At 40.5% G+C, this 23,949-nt stretch overlaps 1 protein-coding gene across 1 annotated transcript in view; it reads left to right on the plus strand.

Annotated features, from left to right (window-relative positions):
• The window catches only part of LOC126419162 (LIM domain kinase 1), a 173,613-nt gene that overhangs the window by 139,584 nt on the left and 10,080 nt on the right, over positions 1 to 23,949 (plus strand). Inside the window, exons 11-12 of the mRNA XM_050086287.1 lie at positions 6,231 to 6,476; positions 13,659 to 13,813. Coding sequence (XP_049942244.1) covers positions 6,231 to 6,476; positions 13,659 to 13,813 — 401 coding nt within the window. The remainder of the gene's footprint in view (positions 1 to 6,230; positions 6,477 to 13,658; positions 13,814 to 23,949) is intronic.

Raw genomic sequence — 23,949 nt, forward strand, 5'->3', positions numbered from 1 at the left:
ATCATCTGTGGTGATTTTAATGCCCACAATGTGCTTTGGGGCTCTGCAATTACTTGTCCCAGGGGTAGAGCAATTGAGAGGCTTCTCCACAGCGACTGGGTCATTCTCTGCCATTGATCTCTCGCTTTGCTCTCCAGCTCTTGCCCACAGTGCTCAAAGGGAAGTGGTCGATGACTTCCACAGAAGTGATCACTTCCCGATCCGGATTCTCCTGCCAGATGGCGTGGGCCCCGAAAGAAAACTGCCGTGATGGGTGCTCAGTAGAGCCGAATGGAGACTCTAGAACCAGTTGGCCCAGTTCGAACACTGTGCAAATGTCAAGGCATGGGTGGATCATATTACCCTCCTTGCAACTGCAGCATCCATTCCACAGTCCACAAGCCACCAAAAGAGGCATCCTCTCCCTTGGTGGAGTGCCAAATGCCACTCTGCAATCAGGACCAGTCATGCGGCTCTGTGTAGGTTCTGTCAGCCAACTGCTGAGAATGTTGCAGACTTTCGGGTGGTGAGGGTAAACGTCACCGAATTATTCGAGAGAGCAAGAAGAGGTTGTGGCAACAGTTCTTGAATACCATTAATCTTTCCACCAAAAGTTTCATTGCGTGGGAGACAATCAGGAGAATTTCTGGGAGAGGAGGGAGGTGCCCCATGACTGCTGTAATGAATAACTGCACTCTCCACACAGATCTGTGAGACATTGCCCAGACTATGGCGGTGTATTTTGCCACAGTTACTGCAACAGCCAGTCAGGATCCGGGTTTCCAGTGCCATAGAGCGGTTGCTGAGAGGTATAGTTTTGACTTACAGTCCACCTCTAATGCAGTTTAAAAATGCCCATTCTCCATATGGGATCTGGATTCTGCATTGTCTGCGGCTTGTGACACATCCCCTGGTCATGACAGGATCCTTTACAGTATGCTATGGCACCTCACAAGGCGCAACAAAGATTCCCTCCTCACACTTTTCAATGATATTTGGGCATCAGGTCGCTTTCCTGACTCGTGGCGGGAGGCAGTTTTAATTACTCTTTAAAAACCTGGGAAAGACCGCACATGACCAAGTAGTTACTGTAATTTGCCCTCACTAATTGCATGGGAAAGACCTTGGAGTGGATGGTCAGCTGCCACCTTGTCTGGATCGTAGAATCCTGGCAACATCTTAGTCGTTTTCTGTGTGGGTTCAGGTGGTTTTGTTCCTCCTTTGATAACCTTGCCCTTCTGGAGGTGGCTATACAACAAGCTTTCCTAGGCCGTCGCCATCTTCTAGGTGTATTTTTTGACAGCGAGAAGGCCTACGATAGTACTTAGAGGCGTCTCTACCTGAAGCAACTTCATGAATGGGTTTTTCGTGGTTGTCTTCCCATTTTTATTCTGTCTTTCCTTGCGCCACGATATTTTAGATACCAAGGTGGTGACGTCCTGTCTGATCACTTTGAGCAGGAGAATGGTGTCCCTCAAGGTAGCGTTTTAAGTGTGACTGTCTTTGCCATAGCTATTAATAACATTACGTCCATAGTGAAAAGTCCTGTCCAGTGTTCCATGTTTGTGAATGATTTCTCTGTTTTGCTCTTCTAAAAGTCTCGCAACAACAACGCGTCAGTTGCAACTTGCTCTTAGACGTTTGGATGAATGGGCGCAGAACAGTGACTTTGTTTTCCACCAAGACGTCCGTGTATGTTCTTTTTCACTATTCTCGTTCGATTTTTAACCTTTCCTGAATAGAGGATGGGGGACACTGTCCTTACTTTTAAAAATGCGGTGAGATTTCTGGGGCTCATTTTTTACTCGAAGCTTTCGTTGTTAACTCATCTTAAAGACCTGAAACAATGGTCACTTAAGGCTTTAAGTATTTTAAAATGTCTTAGCCACAGTACGTGGGGAGCAGACAGGACTTGTCTGCTCCTATTTTACAGGGCATTTGTGCTATCTCGGCTCGATTATGGGTGCATGTTGTATTTGTCTGCAAGACCACCTTATTTAAAGATGTTGGATGTTGTGCACCATTAAGGGATTAGGTTGGCTGCTGGGACATTCAGAACTAGCCCCATACAGAGCCTCCGTGCAGAGGCTGGTGAACTGCCACTTCATATGCCAGGCATATAAAACTATGTCCACACCTGCATACCGTACCGTTGCTCAGCTTCCTCTGGCATGGCTTTTTCATAACTGGCAATGAGCAACGAGGCGCTATGGGATTCGCACACAGGATTACCTTTCTGAGATTGATATGGCTGGTCTTAATGTTTTACGTTGAGGTTGGAGCAGATTTCCACCTTGGCTCCTCCAGAGACCCAGACTTATTTTAGATTTGACTGATTTTAAGAAAGATAATATGCCAGATTTTACATTCCAATCTCTTTTTTTTAACATTTTAGATGTGCATCACAGTTTTACCGTCGTTTACACTGATGGTTCCAAACAAGGGAATTTCCTTGGCTGTTCCGCAGTTTTCCCTGATCATGTCATCAGGATTCACCTGCCTGATGAATATACCATTTTCACAGCGGAGCTCCATGCAATCCTGAAAGCACTGGAGAAGATGAATCATATTCGGAGCACTCAGTTTCTCATCTGCTCCGATTCCCTTAGTGCCTTACAAATGCTGCAGAATCAGGATCTGTACCCAGCTGAGGAATTGATCCAGCTGATATATGACCAACTGTACTAGCTCCAATGACGGGGTAAGCAGCTGCCATTCTGGTGGGTGCTAGGTCATGTCTGAATGTGGGGCAATGAACGGGCCGATTGGGCTGCTAAGGGCAGGATGTGGCACAGTGTCCTATTCCCTTGCAGTCTGTCATTTCTGCACTCCACAAGAAGTGGATGCAGTTGTGGGAGGAAGTGTTTAAACTTAGAAGAGTGTTCCTGGAGCCACTCTGTAGCAGTTCTGGACATGTGGGGTGTTGCATTGCCTGCTGAAATCGCCCAAGACTGTCGAAATGCACAATGTACATGAATGAATATAGGTAATCAGACAGGATGCTTAATGTATGTGTCACCTGTCCGAGTTATATCTACACCTTTCAGGGGTCCCATATCATTCCAACTGCACACGCCCCACACCATTACAGAGCTTCCACCAGCTTGAACAGTCCCCTGCTGACATGCAGGATCCATGGATTCATGAGGTTGACTCCACACCCATACACATACATCCGCTCGATACAATTTGAAACAAGACTCATTCGACCAGGCAACATGTTTGCAGTCATCAACAGTCCATTGTCTGTGTAGATTGGCACAGGCAAGGCGTAAAGCTTTGTGTCGTGCAGTCATCAAGGGTACACGAGAGGGCCTTTGGCTCCAAAAGCCCATATCAATTATGTTTCATTGAATGGTTTGCATGCTGACATTTGCTGATGGCCCAGCATTGAAATCTGCAGGAATTTGCAGAATGGTTGCATGTTGAGTGTTCTCTTCGGCCACCATTGGTCCCGTTCTTGCAGGATCTTTTTCCGGCTGCAGCGATATCTGATATTTGATGTTTTACCGGATTCCTGATATTCACAGTACACTCGTGAAATGGTCGTACGGGAAAATCCCCACTTCATCGCTACCTCAGAGATGATGTGTCCCATCGCTTGTGCACCCACTGTAACACTAGATTCAAACACACTTAAATCTTGATAACCTGCCGTTGTAGAAGGATTAAACGATCTAATAACTGTGCCAGACGCTTGTTGTCTTGTATATAGGCATGCCGACCTCAGTGCCATTTTCTGCTCGTTTACATATCTCTGTATTTGAATGTGTGTGCCTATACCAGTTTCTTTGGCACTTCAGTGTAGTTCTAGGTGATATTTTCTGTGACCTATCTGAGGCATTTGACTGTTAATCACATATTCTCTTGGATAAACTGAGGATTTATGGAACTGATCGTATGGCAAACCAATGGATAATACAGAGTGATTCAAAAAGAGGTTACAAACTGCCATGGCATGTTGGGCGTTCGAGAAGAATCATTAATCCCATAGGAACTGGGGGTCGCAAATGGCTTCTGGTGCTACTAACTGGCATTGCAGTTATTTAGTCGCATTCTATAAATGGGCACCCACTACAAGTGGGAGAGTTTTTGTCTAGATGCATCGAGAGAAGCCTGACATCATGTTCTGCGTTGAACAAAGTGCCTTGTCAAACATACCTGGGTTTCTCGAAGGCATCCTGCTAGTGCAACAATGATACACGCTAGGCCCTCTGACGATGTAAGAGATGTTTCATACACAAGGCCCTTCAGATAACCCTAACAGGAAACAATCAATTGGAGACAGATTGGGTGATTGTGGTGGCCATGTGACTGGCTGACTGCGACCAGTCCAGTGGCTGGGAAATCATTTGTCTGCTGAAACATGCGGAAGCTCCATAATGCTGACATTGAATGTGGTGACGAATAGCCATGGGAACATCCTTCAGCATGTCTTGAAGGGATCTCCAGTGATACCAGCCCACATGTTAAGGGTAAATTTGTTTTCTGAGGCAAGCGTATATGTAGCATGTGGTTTCACATGTGCTCATGTATGCAGGTTTTGAACATTCATCACACCCTCGAGGGAGAACGCAGCTTTATTGGCGAAGAGAACACTGTGAAGCTTTGGTCTGCAATGGATTCCTGCTGAAAGCATTGTGCAGGTCCCATGTGCTTGTTGTTGTCTGCAGGTTGCAATGCCAGGATGCATTGGTAATGAAACACATGCAGTCCCTTGTCATGTGCAATGCACCAGACAGATGGCTAGGGGATATCAGTGGAATGGGATACATCTTGTGTACTTGTTGATGGCTGCACCCTATCGAGAATGCACATTTGACAAGAGAAATAGTTCTTTTTGCTGATGACACTAGTATGTAATCAGTCCAAACAGACATACAACAACAGAAGAAATGGTTAATAATGTTCTTAAAAGTATTACTTTATGGTTTTCTGTGAATGGTCTCTGTTTCAAGAGGTTTATTTCCGCACATCTAGAGGTATTGCACCAATAATAAATGTAACACATGGTGAGGAAATAATAACTAGAGTAGAAAATGGAAAATTTGTAGGTGTCAATATTGATAAAATTTAAACTCGAAAAATACATTATGAAACTCCTAAAGCATTTCACTTAACTCAATTTTTCACTGCAAATCCTTGTAAATCTTGGGAGAGACAAATGAGTAAGCTAACATATTTTGCGTATTTTTATTCAATACTGCAATAATGTTCTAGGGTAGTGCAGTTTTCAGAAAATTAATGTTCAATGCTTAAAAATGTGCTGTAGAAATAATATATGGTGCTCACCTACATTAATGGTGTAGACATCTGTTATGGTTTATTCCCTCACGAAGATCATTGTAATTAATTTACTGCAGTTCAAAAGGAACAATGATGTACATTACTACAGTACAAGAGGACACAAAATGACATAAGTTACTCCACATTAATGTTGTTGTATTTATCACAAAAAAGGTTCCACAATGCTACAACCAATACATTTGATCACTTACCCCATGATGTAAAATCCCTGGAGCACAGAAAAGTAAAATTTGAGAATAAACTGAAAAAGTTTCTCCTTGACAACTTCTATTCCACAGCAAAATTTTTAATTTTGTAATGTGTCAAAGGTGATTTTAAGAATCGAAATAGTACTTAAAAATTGTAGATTAGCATGTAGCCATATTTACATACGAATGGGTAATGTGAATGTAAAATGACTCATTCCACATCATTGCAATAAATCATACAAAAGATCCATGGAACAAGAAACTATCTACCTGCATACTGATAAATAAGCAATTGTTCTTTTTTAACTTTTTAACATTGCCCTCCATGACTTTCTTGATAGAGTAGCATATTCCCTAGAATGTTTTATACTGCAGCCATTTCAGAGACTCAAGATCAGTGGTAAATGTAATAGAGCACATAATAAAATTTTAGCCCTGTATAAAGCAGTGTTTAAGTATAAATACTTCGACAGTGTGTAGAAGTTCAAAATTTGTTCCATGGAACTGCTGTAATTGTACATAACATGCAATTTTCACATTTTATTGTATAAGAACATTGAAGTTTGAAAATGTGTGAGAAAGGAATGATGATTATTTCTAAATTTTTAAATAATAGGTGGAAAAGTGGAATTACCCCAGGAAAGTGTAAATTTTTTGTGTACTAGCACATTTGCAGTTCTGCATGTAATTTTGTAGATTGTAACTCAGTGGGAATTTTTGAAATTGTGAAATGGTAGTTGTTGCATTTTGTTTTAGGACAAGACGGTTGTTGTGGCTGATTTTGGGCTAGCACGTATAATCTCCCAGAATCCTGTGGGTGTGAGTGCTGCAGATCGAAGGCGTTATGGAAAACGAGGAACTGGTCCAGGAAGCAGACGCTGTGAAAGGAAAAAACGTTACACAGTTGTAGGAAACCCTTACTGGATGGCACCAGAAATGATGAAGGGCAACAAATATGATGAAAAAGTTGATATATTTTCCTTTGGGATTGTGCTATGTGAGGTAATGAAACAGTTTACCATAATCTAGCATACATATCCCAGACTACAGCAAAGCCACTGTTTTAAAATTATCCAGAATATAAGTTGTTACTTGCTAACAAATCAATGACTGCAGTTATTACGTCTCTTTACACATAACTTATTCTGTATTGTGACTTTGTTGATGTACCCCTTAGATAGGATAGCTTAATATAGGGACCCCATCAGTATTCTAATTGTTTGAATTTACATATGTATGGCTGCATGTAGTCAAAAATAAAGTACACTTTGTAAAAAACAAGTTAGGATTAGTGTTGACAGTGTAATCACGTTTATAATGTTGATGTAAAAATTTTGGTGCACTGTAGAATGATTGAAGCACTCAGAACCATGGAACTAGTACAGTAGTTGTCCAGTCACCATCATACTGTACCTATTGCATTTCTTGCTGCTTTTCGCATCTAGCTATTTCATTTCCAGTAAATCTCACCTTCTCAAGAGCAAACTCTGTTGGACCACAATATGAATTTTCCTGTGCTGACTTGTCACCACTGTAGGGCAGTAATTCAGTATTGCAGTATTTTATTGAGAAAATGTAGACTGGCATCATAAATGCCTCAGTTTCACACAAGCTCTGATAGATTCATAGACATGTGAATCTGTTACCTTAACCTTATTGGAGCGAGACTTGTACATAAACAAGGTCCCATGACCCATGTATTCCCTGTGTGCTTCCATATTGTTGGTTGAAATTAAGTCAGCAATGGTATTTTATTCCACAAGCATTCCAACTGCTTTCACCTGAGACTACAAGGTGTGTGAGAAAAGTAATGAGACTGATTTTTTTTTTTTTTTTTTTTATCTACCAAAGTTTTTATTTTTTCAAACAACAATATTGTTCCCTTCAGAGTAGTTCCCTAAGGCTGGGACGTTGTTCCCAGTGTGCTGAAAGGCTTCAGATGGTAGGGCCTTCAGCGTGTCAGTCATGTTCTTTTGCATGTTCTCCAGAGTCCCAAAATGACATTCTTTTATCACATTTTTCAATTTAGGTAAAAGAAAAGGTCACAGGAACACAGATCAGGTGAAAGGGGGGGGGGGGCTGTGGAACAAAATTCCATGATGAAAGTGGCGATATGACGTGGGGCATTGTAATGATGTTGCACCAACTAGTCTACAGTGTTTGGTCTCACTTAATCCACACATTTCCTGACCCTTTTAAAGACATCTTCATATAACACTTGGTTGGCTGTTTGTTCTGGAAGAACAGATTCTTTGTGCACCATACCCCTACTGTCAAAAAATCAAATCAGCATTGTTTTGATCTTTGATTTGCTCGTTCGAGCTTTTTTCGGTTGAGGAGATGTCAAAGTGGCCAGTCCTCAATTTGCTGCTCTCTCAGGATCATACTCAGAAATACAGGATTCGTCACCAGTGATCACATGACTCAACCATTTGTGGTAATTTGGAAATACTCTCAAGATGATCAGAGCACACATTCCTTCAATTGTCCTGCTCAGTTGTGAGGTTTTTCAGCACCATCTTTGGCACAAACTTTTCGTATGTGCAGATCTTCGGTCAGACATGTTTAACAGGTTCTCCATCATCTGTATTGTTAAACATTGGTTTGAACTCTCAAGAGCATGCACACATTCGAAACTTTTGTTGGTTCTTGAAATTGATCTCCCTGAGTGAGGTTCATATTCAACCTGTTCTCGGCCTTCCAAAAGTAATTTGCACAAGAAAAGAACTTGTTCTCTTGATAAGGAACGTTTCTCATTGGCCTGTTTCAACTTTTCAAAGGTCACACTCACAGATTCTCAAAGTTTAACTCAAAACTTGATGGCATAACATTGCTCTAAATTGCACTGTTCTATTTTTGTAACACACAACAAAAAACACAACTTCACTGATTGCGGTCTCTCAAATCATGTGTGACTGTATGGAACTGAAACTTGTACTGAGCATCTTGAAGGGATGAACACCCTGGTCTACACAACTATAACAACACAGTGTTGGCAGATTGTTCAGTGTTGTCAGTCTCATTACGTTTCTCACACACTTCGTACATGCTACAAATGACCAGAAGTACTGCATGAGGCCATAGTTCTTTAAACAGTTTTACTTAAGTTCCTTTCTTATGCTACACCAAATAACACTCCACTACTAGTGTGTGCATCTTCTACATATAGCTAGTGAGAATAGCTTAAATGTGTGGTACTTCAGTGTTGATCCAGACATTTCAACTGATATACTACAGTCTAGAACAAGACTCCAGTATTAGAAACTGGATAGAAATCAACAAAACAAAATATAAAGTTGTGAAAGAACATTTGAAGAACTGAAAGAGAAGCTTCTAACTACTTGTAATCTTCTTGAATTACTGAGGACTTCCCCTTTCCAATGAGTTTTGTCAAACTTACATTTTGATAATTGCTGATTTTCATGGGCTGGCACAAACTGATTGAATGGATTACAAGACAGTAAAAGGTCGGGTTTATTCCTTGTCAGAAACTAGCAAATTTTTCTAAGAATGGTTCTGATAACAATAGGTTGCATATCATAGTTTTTCAAATAACTGCACGACCAGATTTGTGCAAGTTGAGTTATTCATCACTGCTGGTATGACACAAACTATTAAAATCCTTGGAGTCTTCTTTTAGTGACATTTGTGAATACAATATGCTTGGTTGTCAAGTCATGTTATTTTGTACAAAACCTGGAGATTTTGAGAGCTCTCTTTCCCATAATCATTAACATGAGTAAAAAGTACTGGCCGTTGGAGCAGACAGTGTTTCACTTGTCACTTTCCCTCCTTTCTGAAAGATTCCAAGTGCTGTTACTGTGTCTATATAAGCTTGAAAACACCAATCCCAGCAGTCATTACCTTTTATTCGAGACTGCTAAGGTGGAGACAAATAGAGAATTTTTACTGAATTGGTGCATCGTGAAAACAGAACATTTTACAAACCACTGGTGTCTGTCACCATTTAGTCTCGAGACTGGTTTAATGCAGCTCTGCATACTGGTCGATCTGGTACAAGGTTCTTTATCCCCGCATAACTGCTACAGCCTACATTCATTTGACCTGCTTACTATATCTGTGTCTAGGTCTACAGTTTTTACCCTCATACTTCTCTGCATTATCAATTTTACTCTTCCTTGATGCCTCAAAATGTGTCCAGTCCATTAATCCCTTCTTTTTGTTAAACTGTACGATAAATTTCTTTTCTCACCATTTCGATTCAATATCTCCTCCTTAGTTACTCAATTTACCCTTCTAACCTTCAGCATTCTTCTATAACATCATGTTTGAAAAGCTTCTATTCCCTTCTTATCTGAACTGGTTATCACCTCTGTTTCACTTCAGTACAAGGCTACACTCCTTAAAAATACCTTCAGAACAGAATATAACAACTCATTGAAGTTGAGAATGAGCATTTGCACCTACTCGTGAGCAAGCAGAGCAGCTGCAGCGTAGTGGAAAGTGAAGGAAATGCGCAAGCATTATGTGGTCTTGACAACACGGGAGAAGTGCTAGCTGTGAAATAGGGGATAGTCAGTTTCAACAGTGGTGCCAGATAATAGCAGTATTCTGTAACACTGACAGTGTCTTCACACTTCACTCAGCAGTGTGAGAAATCTTAACATTTTACGCAAAAAGATTGCTTTGCAAAAATTTTAGCATATGAGACCATTAAGTCAACACTGAGCAAAATTGCGGCCCCACTCCCAGCTCTGCTTCTTGGCAAACTTCATTGCCACACAGCTGAACATTAAGAGAGCGAGCCCCCTGCCAGCATGGCATATCAGGAGGCCCCCAGCCACGCCCTCTGCCCAAAGAAAAATACAAATGAGATCATGATGTGACATACATTCAAACCTCTGTGATAGGGTTTACAACGGAGTAGATATATTACTTAAGTAGAACTAGTGGCCTTAATCTGCAAATGATGGTCACATCTTGTCTATTCATTCATGACCAAGAGTGTGATGGGTGTCGGCACGTTGCGGCTCGACATGGTTCTACAGAATGTGATGTCAACTTTGCTGACATCTTTTTTAGAATGATACCACCGTCCTCAAAAACCCTTGGTAAAGACCATGTCTCCTGCATCAAATACTTTCAGGATGTTCAATTTACAAGGGCTGTACATGTGTTACCGTGTTGGAGTATACAGAAACACAAAATGATGATGATGAGGAAGAAAAATAAAAGAAGAAGAAGAAGTAGAAGAACCGGAAGGAAAATCAAGTTAAGTGTGTTGTTTTGATGAGTTGCAAAACTGCACAGCTTTTAGCATAATCTGTTTGCCCTTTCACAGGTGGTGATTTAATAAAAATATGCTTCGTAGGTACGCTAGAATATGTGGTATTTGTCCACTTCAGGTAGAATAGTTCCACGTTGTGATGTTATCAAACATGACAATTGTGCATTCCCCACCGGTTATGATAGACGATGTTCAGAGCCAGTTTGGATAATCCTCGTAAAGTGTGTGTTGCCTGTTCTGTAACACACTATGAAATTGTAGAAGCTGCAAGCACATGTCTGGATGTAGCATTCTTGACAGCTTTGAAGGAAGTGTAGAAAATATAGGTTTGTCATGGAATTTATTAGTTTCCATGTCTAGAGATGGGCGTCAGTCATGTAGGAGAAAGAAATTAGGATTTGCAGTTAACTGAATTGGAAAATAAAAAAAAGCTTTCCATACTCAATTTGTGCTGATCAGCTGCTTGAAGTAATTAATGTGTAAATTGACAAGGAATGTAAAAGCATCTAGATTTTTCTAAGCATTTCATTCATGATCAACTTTATCGTTTACATTTGTGTCAGTGTGGCTCCCTGTCCTATTTTTTGTGGTGATAGAGGGGGCTACAGTACTCGCCTCTCACAGACCTGCACTTGCTGTCTGCTCCTGGAGCGCCTTTGCTGTGAAGCCCTGCTTCAAAAAATACTTCCTAACATTAAAATTTGCATTGTATGTCAACAAATTCCTCTTTTTCAGAAATGCTTTCCTTGGTGTTGCCAGTCTACATTTTATATCCTCTCTGCTTTATCCAGCTTCAGTTATTTTACTGCCCAAGTAGCAAAACTCATCTACTACTTTCTGTGTCTCGAGTCCTAATCTAATTCCCTCAGTCTAACCACCAAGTGAGGTGATACAGTGATTAGCTCACTGGACTGGGATTTGGGAAGATGATGGTTCAAATCCGCATCCAATCATCCAGATGTAGGTCTTCCATAATTTCACTAAATCACACTAGCCATAGGATAGTTCCTTTGAAAGGGCACAGCAGGTTTCCTTCCTCATACTTGAATCAGTCTGAGTCTGTGCCCTGTCTCAGGTGATCTCCATAGTGATGGGTTATTAAACCCTAATTTTCCTTCCTTCCTTCATCCCTCCCACCATAACACTATTCCCCTCCATTGGGTTTTTCTGAATGTTGTTATGTTAAGGAAGTGAAAGAATTTGAAAATTTCTTTTGTCCTTTTTTCTAGGTAGAGATGAGTCTTTACTAATTCATTACAGCTTCACGCCGTTTATGTAGCCCACATTGTTGTTGTAACTTTTCTCCACCGCTATGCTGCCATTGCCACTGGTTTGTATTTTCCTAACTTAAACTGCTGTCCATCATTCACTGTCATATAATAGTGTGCCCCCAGATAAATGTTCCAGCAACAAGATTTTTGTCGACGTTCATGTGGTTATTTCTAAATAGGTTTTTCTCTTCACCTAGCATTCCTTGCTAGGGAATTTCTCTGTTGCTTGGTCTTTTGAAATGACACTACCAAGAAAGATCTTTTCAAATAAGTCCTGAAGTCTGTCTTGACACCTTGTCATCTTCAGAGCCTATCATACATTCATATTCATCATTTGTGCACAACAGGATTCAAGAGATGATCTAGAGCATCCTGTTCTTATTTATGAAGTAATCTGTGCAGGTTACTATATTGTCTGCAGACATTATGGGCAGTGTATTTTTTGCCATTAATTTTAAGACTTTTGTTTCACTTTAATTAAAGCATCGTCCAGAGAATTGAAAGTGGACAGCCCTTCTGTACATCTCAGTGGTGACAAGCTGTAAGTTTTGCTTTTATAACTGTCTTGGTATAGTATTACAGGATCATTTTTTAATCCTACTGAGTTTTAACTATAAAGGCATTGTAATTTTTTCACGTCTTTTTCACATGCTGCACCAACTTTTAAAATTCATAAAAGAGCTTTTAGTATTGTCATGTTGTCATAAATGAAAGTGCCAAGCACATTTGTGGAGAGGCAACAAGAAATGAGTGCCTTAAGGAAATATCTAATTGTGATTGGAAAATTATGCTCATGTTGCTATACCATACTTGGATGGTTTAACATGTTTCAGAATGGTAACTTCATTTTCACTTACTTTTTCTTCCTTCATTGATTACTAAAATATGAAATGGTAGCATGAAAATTTGTGATCATCTCTCCTATTAGCACATGCTGGTCATGGCTGTCCTCATGACTACGTTTTAGTGAAGAAGCTTTCTTTTATGTTCATGTCATGCTCCGTGAAAAGTAAATGGTATTATTTTCATCTGGCCAAGGCAAATTCCTTTTCTTAATACATTGCTTTATATATGCTTAGGTTCCTCAAATAATAAAACATACATATGAAGATAAATTGCATTGTTATTGAGATTTTAAGATGTAAAAATGTTTCCTTGCTAATAACTTGTGAGACATCAGGCATTTTTTGGAGTAAATTCAGAGTGCCTTTGTTTAGTAATGTTTACGTTAGGATTAGGTATTTCTGTAATGTTTGTGTCGGCATTAGTTCATCTTTCAAATGTTAGTCTAGAATTGATCTCTCTTCCCCCCCCCCCCCCCCCCCCCCCCCCCCCCCCCCCCACTCTCCTGGCTGTTACTTTTGCCTTTAAGAATGTGGGAAGATGAAGTCATACTGTGATCTGTAGTCCATGTTAATCTGAAGAGAGGATTGGCTGGGTCAAAAACTTCTTCGGTCGGTGGAAGGCAAGGACATTCCATCTCAAATAGGACCAGTCTAGTGTGTCACCAAGGAATTATGTTCAATGCGTTGTACTCTATGTAACTATTTTCCTGTGTAGACTTCAGTGTTAAATTGTAAGAATCACATTCAGTGTGTAAGCTCTGTTCAGGTGTTAAATGAGTGTCATTCTATGAACTCAGTAGCCTGTTTGTTTTTATTCCAGATAATTGGTAGAGTTCATGCTGATCCAGACTACTTGCCACGCTCATCAGACTTTGGCCTGAATCAAAAGGTGTTCCGTGAGAAGTTCTGCTGCAGTTGCCCTGAGCCTTTCTATCGGGTAGCCTTCCTTTGCTGTGATCTCAACCCAGATAAAAGGTACCTGTCATTCTTATGATGTTGGGTGTTAGAGTGGCAATGTGCTTGTTATAAATATAAAATATTAGAGAGAGAGAGAGAGAGAGAGAGAAGAGGGGGGGGGGGGGATGAAGTCACTGCAATAAATGCAAATGTAGATTAAAATTCTGCTTCAGAATGCAGAAACGCGAAATTTTGTAATAAATACTATTTCACAGTGAATTGTACTCAGCCGGCCGGTGTGGCCGTGCGGTTAAAGGCGCTTCAGTCTGGAACCGCGTGATCGCTACGGTCGCAGGTTCGAATCCTGCCTCGGGCATGGATGTGTGTGATGTCCTTAGGTTAGTTAGGTTTAATTAGTTCTAAGTTCTAGGCGACTGATGACCTCAGAAGTTAAGTCGCATAGTGCTCAGAACCATTTGAACCATTTCTGAATTGTACTCAGATGAACTATTTCATTAGATATAGTTTGAGATAATATACATATTTTAATTTATGTCTCAAATTAGTGAACATCAGTTCTAGTTTGTTTATACTTGTAGTTGACTGGCATTTTATATGTCCCACTCTGCACTATAGCATGACTGGAAAGCAAAATCTGTTACCTTATTTCCAGCAACCAGAAAGTCTTCTCCTAACTTGCAAAAAGTTATTTCCAGGTACGGATGGCACAGCTGTGAATGCCCACAGGAAGCCTAAATCAGTAATCTTTAGATTTTGTAATCATCAAATCTGTTGGGAAAAGAAAAATAATGCCAAGATGTGTAAAAGGTGTTGCTCCTTAACAGAAAAAATCATTTATATGGTCAGGAACTGCCTGAAAAGTTTGTAAGGGTGTTACCAGACTTAATGTTAAGATGGCCCAGTGGATAGCTTCTCAACAGCTGAACACAGATCAAGCATGAAAACGGGAAGAAGGTGTACTGAACTGTGGAAAAAAAAGCAAAATAGCAACAGTGAATGGTCCAAGGACGAGAAGTGCAACACAGAGGTACATCAAAGCACAGCGGTGTCATCGTTACGTGGTCACAGTGTTGGACTATAAAGCAAAACTCCCTTTTGCCATTTTTTTATATATATATATATATATATATATATATATATATATATATATATATATATATATATATATATATATATATAAAATTTATTTATTTATTTATTTATTTATTTTTTTTTTTTCTTCACAGTATTATGAACTGTTTGTCCGATTATTGAAATATTTATTCACGTTCTGTAGTCTTGGCATGCTACACAATGATTATGGAATATCAGTCACGTGGTAAGAATACGTTACTGTCACAAGCAAGCATGAATAGTGAGAGCAGATAAGATACTACATAGACATCTCACAGAAATGGAAACAACAAACGGTTGTGAACTCCATTACAACAAAGGAATTCAAGACTCAAAAACAGAATGCAACTTCAGGTGTTAAAAATGTATGTTTTGACAGAGCACAGAGAAAGTGTGCGATGGTGAAACTGTTGCGTTCATTTGTTGCATCTTAGCTGACAAACTATTACGTTTTCATCATTTCCGTGGGAGTAATTGTGTTCACATTCATACAAATATCTAAACTGGGCAGAGGCATAGCTCACTCTCTTACCAGGTGTACAAGTTAGGTGCGTCGGTAAGAGATTCCTAATACATGACACACCAGATGTGTTTTCCGGTGGAGGATTCAGTTGACGAGTGTTCATCAGAGCACCTCAAACTACCGTCTGCCCTAAAAAAGCTTCATGTGCACCCTACAAGTACTCTACTACCCGAGTAGATGCTTCCTTTGTGTAGTGCACCACTGACCTATCAAGAGGAGTCCTACAAATCCCCACATAATAATGCAGGTCTAGAAATCTGCAACCAAGGCCATCACAGAGTTGACAAGAAAACGAAATGCATTTTTCCGCAGGTGGTCACAGTTGTGTCTATTCACAGGGGTTCACAGATAAGCTTATAACCACGTCTGCCAGTAGCAAGTGTTTGTAGATGTTGTAGCAGCTTGTAATATTACCTTTCAGTTTCTACAAGCTGTGGGAAATTAAAATTTCAGTCTCTCTCCAAAACGGGGTCTTGCTGTAGGGGTGGCTATCATAGCTTCAGGCATGCCCAAGAATATGGCTTGCACTCACCTGGCTAGCTAGAAGTGTCTAAGAGCTCAGTGACAAAGCAACCTATAATTCTCATGTGCCAGTCACAGTGCCAAGTTCATCGGACACAGTGCTGCTCCTGGTAGCACATCTGTTTATTTTCAGCATAAATTATACACAATGGAAGAAGCTGGTTAGCCCATAAATAAGTACCTTACTAGACTAGAAAAATCAGACTACATATTGAGGCTGTGTCCCTCCAATTAAAGTAGTATACAAAAATTTTGATGTATTGCTTGAGATAACTTGTGCCCCACACCACGATCCCAGAAACTTTCCCAAATTCATTTAATGAAAAGTAATCTTCTTCCCAATGTTTTCGCTAAGAATTCACATAACCCATGGAAAATTAAATGGACAAGTGAAAGTTAGGTACTTGCTTCTACAGGTGGCTGTTAAAATAGTTGTACTTTAGCACCCACCTTTTACACATGAATTGCTACCAGACAGCTGTCACTGAATATCTTTACAGCATTGAGAAAATCACATGGCAGGCTATTGAGCATAGCCCAGATTATCATCACGGAAATGAGAAAAGACTCAGGGACTTGACTCTAAACTGTATTAATAATTGTCTAATCCTGTTTCAAGCCTGAAGTTATGCCATTGTAAAGGTCAAACAAGTGTTCACAGTACCAGGTCACTGCGTTCGTAATTTGACATTTTGCTTAACAAAGGCAGTCAAACTGTATCGCAAGTTACTTGACACCACCTAGTCTGTCGAACACTGTCACAGTTTACCTACAACAAGAGACTGTTACAGCTGCAAATAAAATTTCTACTGTCTGTGACTTCATTTTCATTAGTTTTCTTAGGTTCAATCTGAATAGTCTTCAAATTACAAAATGTAACAAATGCTTATTACCACTTTAATAAGTAATTACAAAAATTTTATTGTGTCTGCTTATCTAGCTTGTATTGCAGTTTTTGATGTACAGTTTAATATCCTTCCCACTTCAGTAAACTGATGAATCCACTTCTCCCAACCCTTCACTTAATGGTGTTTTACTTCTCTTTAAACTGTATGGACGTATGCCAGCCTTCTGGAAAATTCAAGGAGCCACAGTGGCATTTCCACATGGAACCTCTAAGGATCAAATCAGTGACTTATGCCACTCAGTCTGCCATCATCTTTGCTCACCAGTGTGTTCCTCCTTGCATCCCTTTTGAAGCATGGGAAACATGGCTCCCATGTGAGTCTCTGATTGTTACTGCTTCACTAGTTTGAAAATTGATAAGGGCCCAAACTGTTGGTCTGATTTTGATGTGGATTGCAACAATTAACTTAAAGTTTTCGGCTGCATACAATGAGATTCAAGAAACAATAATTCCTTTTAAATGAACATAAGTTCTTAGGAAAATTTATGTCTGGTAGTGAACAGCAACAGAAAAATTAAGTAGCACTCCCATTTCTGAAGCTGAGTAAGATGATGTGCAGATGTTGCAGTTCGCTATTTGTAGCAGCTTAGCAAGTTCTAAGAGCTCTCACATGATGACAGGTAGCTGGGATAACACACATACTGGAGGTTGTGAATTTTACAACCACTGCAAAGAAAGGGGGGGGGGGGGGGGGGGAGATACGGCATGGCATGGCGTGTTGTTGTTGTTTTCAGTCCAGAGTCTGCTTTGACGCAGCTCTCCATGGTACTCTGCCCTCTGCAAGCTTCATCTCCAAAAAACTATTGCAACCTACATCCTTATGAATCTGCTTAGTGTATCCTTCTCGTGGTCTCCATCTATGATTGTTACCTGCCACACTTCCGTTGAATACTAAATTGATGACACCTTGATGACTCAGAATGTCTTGCCAACTGACCCCTCCTTCTAGTCAAGTTGTGTCACAAATTCCTCTTCTGCCCAATTCTGTTCAGTACCTCCTCATTAGTTATGTGATCTATCCATCTAATCTTCAGCATTCTTCTGTAGCACCACAGTTTGAAAGCTTCTATTCTCTTTCTGTCTAAACTATTTATCGTTCGATGTTTCAGTTTCGTACATGGCTACACTCCGTACAAATACTTTGAGAAAAGACTTCCTAACACTTACATCTATACTCGATGTTATCAAATTTCTCTTCTCCAGAAACGCTTTCCTTGCCATAGCCAGTCTAAATTTCCATTTGTCTGTAAAGAATTCGTGTTAGTATTTTGCTACCATGACTTATTAAACTGATAGTTCAGTAATTTTCACACCTGTCAACATGTGCTTACTTTGGAATTTGAATTATTATGTTCTCCTTGAAGTCCGCGAGTATTTCGCGTGTCTCATACATCTTGCTCATCAGATGGTAAGAGTTTTGTCGTGGCTGCCTCTCCCAAGGCTATCAGTAGTTCTAATGGAATTTAGTCTACTCCCGGAGCCTTGTTTCAACTTAGGTCTTTCAGTGCTCTGACAAATTCTTCATGCAGTATCGTATCTCCCATTTCGTCTTCATCTATGTCCTTTTATCTCATCATACATTTCTTCAGTCTTCTCCTCATCTGCGGAGCTATTGGCATATAAACTTGTACTGCTGTGGACTTTCTGTCTATCTCGGCTACAATAATGTGTTTACTATGCTGTTCATAGTAGTTTATCTGCATTCCTATTTTTTTCCCTCGTTATTCAACTCACTCCTGCGTTACCCCTGTTTGATCCTGTGTTTAAAACCCTGCATTCATCTGGCTAGAAGTCCTGTTCCTCCTGCCACCAAACTTCACTAATTCCCACTATTTCTAACTTCAACCCATCCATTTCCTTTCTTAAATTTTCTAAAATCTGTCTGCCCGATTAAGGGATCTGACATTCCATGCACAGATCTATAGAGCACCAGTTTTGTTTCCCCTGAAAACGTCGTCGTTCTGAGTAGACCCCACCCAGAGATCCGAGTGGGGGACTATTTTACCTTCACCCAAGATGGTGCTATCATCATTTAACCATACAGTAGAGTTGCACGCCCTTGGGAAGAATTATGGCTATAGTTTCCCCTTGCTTTCACCCGTTCACAGTACCAGCACGGCAAGGTCGTTTTGGTTAATGTTACAATGCCAGATCAGTCGATCATACAGACTGTTGCTCTGCATCTACTGAAAAGGCTGCTTGCTCCTCTTCAGGAACCACATGTTTGTCTGGCCTCTCAACAGATATCCCTCTGTTGTGGCTGCACCTACGGTACAGCTATCTGTATCACTGAAGCACGCAAACCTCCCCATCAACAACAGGGTTTATGGGGGGTGGGGGTGTGGCGTAGGAATGGTAAACTTAAAGTTTTGCAGAGAGGATGGGAATGTGTGGACCAATCTGAGAAGGTTATTATGAAAAATTCCAAGACAGCCAGTTGGGTGGTTTTACAGTAGTGTGTAGGAAGTAGATGATGGCTTAAGGACTGTTGAAGAGCCTCATAAGAGGAGAGATGGACTCAGACAGGGAATGAAGGCACTGGAGAAGTGGTAAGCAAGTTAGGGCTTGGGCAGTGAGCAGTTATGAGACAAGACAGGAACATTAAAAAAGAACCATTTCATCTGTAATCAGGAATGTGGTTGGGTGGTAAACACTTAGGCATTATAGTGTAGAGAGAGACATAACAGAGAACTTAATAACAGATTTTCCATTCACAGTCTGGAATGGGAGACACTAAAAGTAGTTTGCAGGGCTTAGGTGTCATTAATAAGTGTCATGGCAGTTTGACACACATCAGTGGTGTTAAAAGTATATGAAAGATTCTTGTAGTTATGTTCCTGTTAATGTTTCCTTCACTGTAGTTACTCTCCTGTCGGTTTCCTTAAATGTTTTTTTCTCCTGTTCTGTGGCCAAACTTGTCCAGTTGATTGGATTGTCTTCCTACACTTCTCTGGTCCTGCAAACAAACCTAGGATGGTAATGATTATAAAGAATGATAAAGAATATGAAACCGGAAAGAAAAAGCATATTACGTATGATGTGAAGCCAAATCAGTATACAGCATTTAAGCTACCCATTATGCAATTAAACATTGACTCATACGTTGTCAAACACTAAAACCACTGGAGACATAAAACACCTAATGTTCATATACAAATCTTCATTCAGCTTACTAAGAACATGCATAATCAGAAGCAAAGGGAGAATTTTAATGAGGCTTGTTCATGACATGAAACATTGTTATATATCATCATAATTAAGTATACAGTATGTACATAATCATCTTTGGTATGAAGTAAAAGGCAAAATTAATCCAAAGTAGCACTCTGATCATGCAAAGCATGTCCATTAAATTAGGAGCAAACTATGCTCAGTGAGGTTTGGGTTAAATTATGATGTGTTTCTGCTGAATACTTAATTTGTATGTGAAACACATTTAAAAAATTGTTTGAAAAGACGCTTAAAAGGACAGATTTTAGCATTTTATCTATGAATAAAGAAGTTTTAGATGTTGGAATATCCACAGTATTATGAAAAGGATAAATACACTGTAAAGGTGACATGTTGAGTTGCGGGCGGGCATGATGCAAAGACAGTAGCACATTTAGCTTCAAGCCAAAGTTATCTTCAGAAAAGAAAAAAAAAAAACACACACACACACACACACACACACACACACACACACACACACACACACACACGAACGAGCAAGCAAGCAAGCACACCTCACGCATACATGACCACTATCTGATGCTGGATTGTAAGTGTTGCACTGAAAGAAAGCAGCAGTCTGGAGTGGAGGCCAGTGAAAGGGGACGGGGAGGGGTGGGGAGACACAGCTGGGTATGGGTGAGGATGGATAGAATAGCGCTGTCTAGTAGAGCATTCTGGGACTAAGTGGCAGCCAGAGAAGGCTTCCAGGTGCAGTTGGGGTGGGGGTGGGGGTGGGGGTGGGGGTGGGGTGGGGTGGGGGGGAGAGTGAGTAGCAGGAAAGGGGAAATTATGGGCAGGTGTATTGGCAGAGGGCAACACACAATGACAGTGAGGGGATGTGGGCATGTGAAGTAGGAGGAAGTCTGATGCAGCCACTGAAATAAAGCCTGTTATGTTCAGCTTCATGTTGTGCTAGCAGGTGGTCCTGTTTGGTGGTGGCTGTTCATCCTGGTGGACAGCAGTTTGGGTTGTTTTGGCCGAAATGTGATTGCGTAGTGGTCTTTTTGTTCTGCTTGTCTACAACTCAGCATGTCATCTTTACAGTGAGTAGCAGTCTGTGTGTGGGAATTGTAGATGTGTTAAGAATTAGCTTTAACAGCCTCTAAAGGTTTCATTGTGAAAGTCGTGAGAATGATTGTATTCTGATGGTTATCACAGTCCCAAGAGACACTTATTATAGCAACAGTTGGAAGTGATCAGAGGCTCTTTGAAATCATCCTCTGCTTGAGGTACTTGAATTCTATCAGTGAATGAGAATTAGTGTCTTGAGCAATTTCATCCGAGGTTTAGAAGTGATCTTTCTCCCAAGGCCATGAGACTACATTGGTGTCATGAAATGGAACGTCAAAAAAATTGTCGTTGAGACTGTGGTAGGGCTCAGTGCCCACTAACAGTTAATATTGACAAAAATGCTTTTTGTGTTAGTGCTGATTCTGCAGTATCTACATTTACTGTACTGGATGCAAGATGCAATTCCTTTGTTAAAACAGCTAGGCTGAGAGGCTGTGGTCAGTGTATAAAACTACACAATTCAAAAAAAGTTTCACATCGCCCCGATTCCCAGAACTCCTTAAGATAGAAGTTGACTATCGATATTGTATCACAGTCACAGTCCCTTTGACTGTTCAGAGATGTCACTAAACCTGCCCAAAGATATAAACAACCATGCATGAGCAGTGTCTTAGACAGAGGAGGTCCGACAGTCGATCAGTTCCAGTCATTCCATCAGGAAGGAAGTACACGACTTGTGTTATCTGTTGTTCAACCATGCTTAGACGGTCAGTACCGCGGTTCGATCTTGTCAGCATTGTTACTGGGCACCAGGAAGGGCTCTCAACAAGGGAAGCATCCAGGCATCTCGGAGTGAACCAAAGCGATGTTGTTCGGACATGGAGGAGATACAGAGGGACAGGAACTGTCGATGACATGCCTTGCTCAGGCCGCCCAACGGCTGCTATTGCAGTGGATGACCACTACCGACATATTATGGCTCGAAGGAATCCTGACAGCAGTGCCATTATGTTGAATAATGCTTTTCGTGCAGCCACAGGATGTTAAGACTTAAGCTGTGCGCAATAGGCTGCATGATGCGCAGCTTCACTCCCAACGGCCATGGCGAGGTCCATCTTTGCACCATGAGACCATGCAACGTGGTACAGATAGATCCAACAACGTGCCAGATGGACTGCTGAGGATTGACATCACATTCTCTTCACTGATGAGTGTCGCACATGCCTTCAACCAGACAATCGTCAGAGATGTGTTTGGAGGCAACACAGTCAGGCTGACCTCCTTAGACACACTGTCCAGCAAGTGCAGCAAGATGGAGGTTTCCTGCTTTTTTGGGGTGGCATTACGTGGGGCCGATGTATGCCGCTGGTGGTTATGGGAGGGGCCGTAATGGCTGTACGATATGTGAATGCCATACTCCGACTGATGGTGCAACCATATCAGCAGCATATTGGCAAGAAATTTGTCTGCGTGGGCAATAATTCGTGTCCCCATCATGCACATCTTGTGAAGGACTTCCCAAGATAACGCCATCGCTCGACTAGAGTGGCCAGCATGTTCTCCAGACATGAACTCCATAGAATGTGCCTGTGATAGATTGAAAAGGGCTGTTTATGGATGATATGACCCACCAGTCTCTCTGAGGGATGTATGCCGAATCACCATTGAGAAGTGGAACAATCTGGAACAACAGTGCCTTGATGAACTTGTGGATGCACTGCCACAGCGAATACAGGCATGCATCAATGCAAGAGGACGTGCTACTAGACATCAGAGGTACCAATGTGTGCAGCAAACTGGACCACCACCTTTGAAGGTCTCGCTGTATGGTGGTACAGCACGCAATGTATGGTGTTCATGAGCAGTAAAAAGGGCAGAAATGATGTTAATGTTGATCTCTATTCCAGTTTTCTGTACAGGTTCTGGAACTCTCAGAAATGAGGTGATACAAAACTTTTTTTGATGTGTGTATTTAGTGTTAGCTATTGTGGCTATTCTTCCCAAACCAAGACAATGAAATATATGGAACATGTAATAGTAAATTTGGCCTACTACCTATACAGTATTTTTACAGTCCCAATTTAAATTTTAAAGTCACAGCTTCATCATAAGGATTTTGTTGTTTTGCAAGAAACTTCATTGCGATGGTAACATATGACACTATCTACTTACGTTTTATTCTCTTCTGTGGGCAGTATTTCCAGTTTTAGTTTGTTTTAACTGGCAACTGTGTTGAAAGCTGAGGGGCCCTCAAATTAATAGTCGTAGTATGAGCTACAGAGCACCACAATTTGTCATGTGATGACAAAAGCATTTGATTATATCTGACAAATAACATAGTTCTCAATTACAAGTAGCGAATCGTCAGAATTACTGTATTGCTACAAAGTTGGAATCCATATTTTATTTTATTAAATTCCCCCTTCTTTCCTGTTACAATTATTGTGGTTATAAATTTCTATTGGTGCTGTAGACATGTTTTCATGATTCTCTAGGCTAAAACATTAGTTCCACAAAATTTTCTTTAGTGATCTCCATATTGCATGCAAATGTTTTGCAGCTGCAAGGAATTCACATATTTTCTTGGTAGCTCCAAAATTATTTAAATCCCATACTTGATGAAAACTTTTCCAATATGATCAGACAACTTGTTAATGAAAAGGAAAAATACGTTCCCCATTGCTGTTTTTGTAAAACATGACTGAAATTAAGAATTCATCTCATATTGAACAAGGTGTTTGATATATTTAATTTTGGCAAATCCAAAGTATATTCAGCACATATTTTGTAATAAAACACTACTCTACCTGTCTGACTTGTAAGTGAAGTGGCAGTCATGTATCTAAATTTACCCACAGTAATGTTTCTTGAAGGAACAAACTTCCTTTGATGGAAATAGTTGTA

This window comes from Schistocerca serialis, chromosome 9 (genome assembly GCF_023864345.2).
Source record: "Schistocerca serialis cubense isolate TAMUIC-IGC-003099 chromosome 9, iqSchSeri2.2, whole genome shotgun sequence".
Lineage (NCBI taxonomy): Eukaryota > Metazoa > Arthropoda > Insecta > Orthoptera > Acrididae > Schistocerca > Schistocerca serialis.